Genomic DNA, 3,338 nt, shown 5'->3' with positions numbered 1-3,338 from the left:
GTACTCATCATCATCATCATCATCATAGTAAGAAAAAAAAATTTTAAAGTAAATTAATTATAATTAGAGAATTTTCGATTGATTTATTGATTGATTGATTGATTGGTTGTTGTTGTTGTTGTTGCATGTTTGTTTGCCTTTTATTAAATGCACAAAACGGTTTAAAAAATTATTATTATTATTATTATGTTATGTTGTTGTTGTCGTCGTCGTTTGTTTTAAGGTTTTGCATTATTTCTTGAGCACCACTTTTTTTTTTTTTTTTTTTTGAAAAAATTGAGAATTGTCAAATTATCATTTTAAATTAAATTTTTTCTTCTGCTTTAAAAAAAAAAAAAAATCTTGATTTACTTTTTGTTGTAGTTTTAGTTGTGTGCACACTTATCGATTGATCGATTGATTGATTGATTGATTTATTGATTTATTGTAATTTTTTACTATTTTTATCTATTTTGTAGTCGTGTAGTTTTCATTTTTGTATCAAATTTAATTGTTTTAAATGTTTTTCCGCCTATTCCACGACCACCACCACCACCACCTCCTCCTCCCTCCCTTCAACCACCACCCCTTTCTTTAGTCTTTTTCTTTTTGCATGAAATATATATATATTTAAAAAAAAAAAAAAATTGTTTATAAATTGAACAAAAAAAAAAAAAAAATTCATTTCATTTTAGGTTTCGTTCCGAATATATAGAGAAAATTTTTTTTAAAAATTTCTCACGGCTTAAGGGGGGGAGGAGTAGAAGGAGGAGGAGGAGGAAAAAGGAAAGGAAATAAGAACAATAGGTTGAGGTCGAAAATAAAATTAAGGTAAAAAAAAAAAAAAAAAAAGGACGAACGCCGTTACCTATCGATTTCGACTGTTGTGGATACAAGTTTTTTTTTTTTTTTTTTTTTTTCGATTTCATATTTTTAATATACGAAGGGGATTTTTATTATTATTATTATTATTATCCCTATTGCATTTCTTTAAATTTTTAGTATTCTTACCCGATTTAAATGCATGTCAATGAAAAAAATTTTAAATATATGTTTTCCCGCCTTTCTTAAAACGTTTCTTTTATTTAATTTATTTAATTTTACTTTTTTTTTTTTTAATTATTATTATTATTATTATTATTATTATTATTATTATTATTATTACCCCATTTTTATTATTTGTTTATTTATTTATTTATCCATTTGTTTTTCTTTTTTGTTTTTTTTACAGATGAGGATTTTTGTTTTTATGTTTCTTCGATTTTGTCTTAACGATTAAAAAAGTAAAAAAAAAAAAAAAAAAAAAAAAAAAAAAGAATCAAATATCATCAGGTACGTTAATTTCGATAACCGACCGGAAATGATTGATTGATCGATTGATTGATTGAAACGTAAAAATTTGTTGTTCGCCTCGTGTTTTCATAGAGTAATAAATAATTATTATTTCTAAAGTTTTGAAAAACGAATTTTTCATAATTATATCTCGTCGAGTTTGAAAAAAAAAAAAAAAAAATTCGATTCGTTCATTTTGGGCGGCAAAAAATTTTAAAATAACGGAATTTTTTTTTCTAATTTAATTTTATAAAAATCTTAAATTAATGATAATATTTATTTATTAATTAATTACGTGCGTCACAGGTCGCAACACAAATTTTTTAGCTTTTTTTTTTTTTTTTTTTTTTTTTTTTTTTTTTTTTTTGCATGCAAGAAAAATAATTTTTTTTACTCATCAACTCATTTAATTACCTAACGAAAATTATCATTATCATTATTATTATTATTATTATTATTATTATTGTTTCAGAACCGAAGTGCTGCGGGCGTGATAAAAAATCAATCGGAAATTTTTATGCGACGATGAGATTCGATGAACCCCCCGTCAAAAATGTTTTGGAAACGAAAACGGATGTGACGTCAGGGGAAAGAAAAGAAATAAAATTGAAAAAAAATTCAGTTCGAAGAAATTGTTACAAACAGTACACTATGGCGAGCATGTGGGGAGCATTGGAAAAAATACAAGAGGGTTTAAGCGTTTACAGAGCATCTTTGGAATATGGCGTACCAAGGAAAACACTTAGAAATTGGATGAAAAAATACAACATAATGAGTTATTTCGATTTGAAAAAAAAAACAAAAAAAAAAAGAGAGAAAAAGAAATAAAAATTTAATGATTCGATTTAACAATTTTTTTTTTATTATATATTTATTATGAAAAATAAATAAACTATTTTAAGAAAATTCCTTTCTGTCGTGGTTTATTTATCACAATTTCTGAACAAACAAAATTTAACGTTCAAATGTAAGCGAAAAAAAAAAGGAAAACTTTCATTTTTCATTATTTTTTTTCCAGATTTATGTTCGCTAGCATTAAATCACGTCGAATGCGTTATGGACCAAGAAAAAGTCAAAACGGGAAATACGGACATGATGAATAAAAACGCATTGAAAACGCAGCAAAGACTTCAGGAACACAATTACACGAATCCGCCGATGGATGAAACGATATACAATAATAAAATTGAAATGACAAATGGCGGAACAATATTAAACACGGGTGACAATCAGAAAAATAAAAATTCTAATTTAAAATTAGGAGGAAATCACTTACAGCAAAAAAACGATTCGAAACAAATGATTCAGGTATGAATAAATAAAAATCATATTTTTTGCACGAGAGAGAGAGTAAGAGAGAGATAGAGAGAGATTTCATTACATTTTCCAGGCGACTTCAACGATTTCTCACGATCAGAGATCACCAATCGATTCTAAAAGCAAGGCCATTAAAAAAGATGTTTTTAATAGAATAAGAAGGTCGGAAGAAGAGTTACAAAAAGCTGCGGAAATGGTACGAGGAGGTATGACTTTTCAAACGGCATCCGATACTTTTAACATTCCCATTTCTACAATTAGGTACGAAAACTTTTTTTTCTGTTTTTGTTTTCAACCTCAAAACCTACAAAGTTTGATTTTAAAAAAAAAATTTTTTTTTTCCAGATTTTACATGGCTAGAAGAGGTATATTACCGCAAAGGAGACGAGGAAGAGGTTCGAGCGGTGTAAGAGATGACGATTTAATTCATCCCCCATTTGAAATAATACACTATCGACTCCCTGATATTGACAAACCAATTTAAACGAACGTTGATAATAATGATAACAACAACAACAACAACAATAATAATAATAATAATATTACTTTGTGGTCTTTTATTAAGAAAAAAAAAATAAGAACAATCTTTGAATATTTTTTTACATAAAAAATTTGAATTATTTACGGGTCTATTTTGAATAATAAAATTTGATAAAAAAAATTTAAAAAAAAAAAAAATAATAATAATAATAATAATGATAAGAAACGAA

At 25.9% G+C, this 3,338-nt stretch overlaps 1 protein-coding gene across 1 annotated transcript; it reads left to right on the top strand.

The window, feature by feature from the left end:
- Positions 1–1,836: 1,836 nt before the first annotated feature.
- Phum_PHUM366290 (uncharacterized protein) lies at positions 1,837–3,112 on the top strand (the record flags this gene model as incomplete). The annotated part of the gene is made up of 4 exons (XM_002428112.1): positions 1,837–2,086; positions 2,330–2,619; positions 2,702–2,889; positions 2,974–3,112. The coding sequence occupies 4 exons, from the start codon at positions 1,837–1,839 to the stop codon at positions 3,110–3,112; spliced, it is 867 nt and encodes a 288-aa protein (XP_002428157.1).
- Between the last annotated feature and the right edge of the window lie 226 nt (positions 3,113–3,338).

This window comes from Pediculus humanus, genomic scaffold, assembly GCF_000006295.1.
Source record: "Pediculus humanus corporis 1103172107790 genomic scaffold, whole genome shotgun sequence".
Lineage (NCBI taxonomy): Eukaryota > Metazoa > Arthropoda > Insecta > Psocodea > Pediculidae > Pediculus > Pediculus humanus.
The sequence above is the reverse complement of the archived record's forward strand: the minus strand, read 5'-3'. Positions and strand labels throughout refer to the sequence as shown.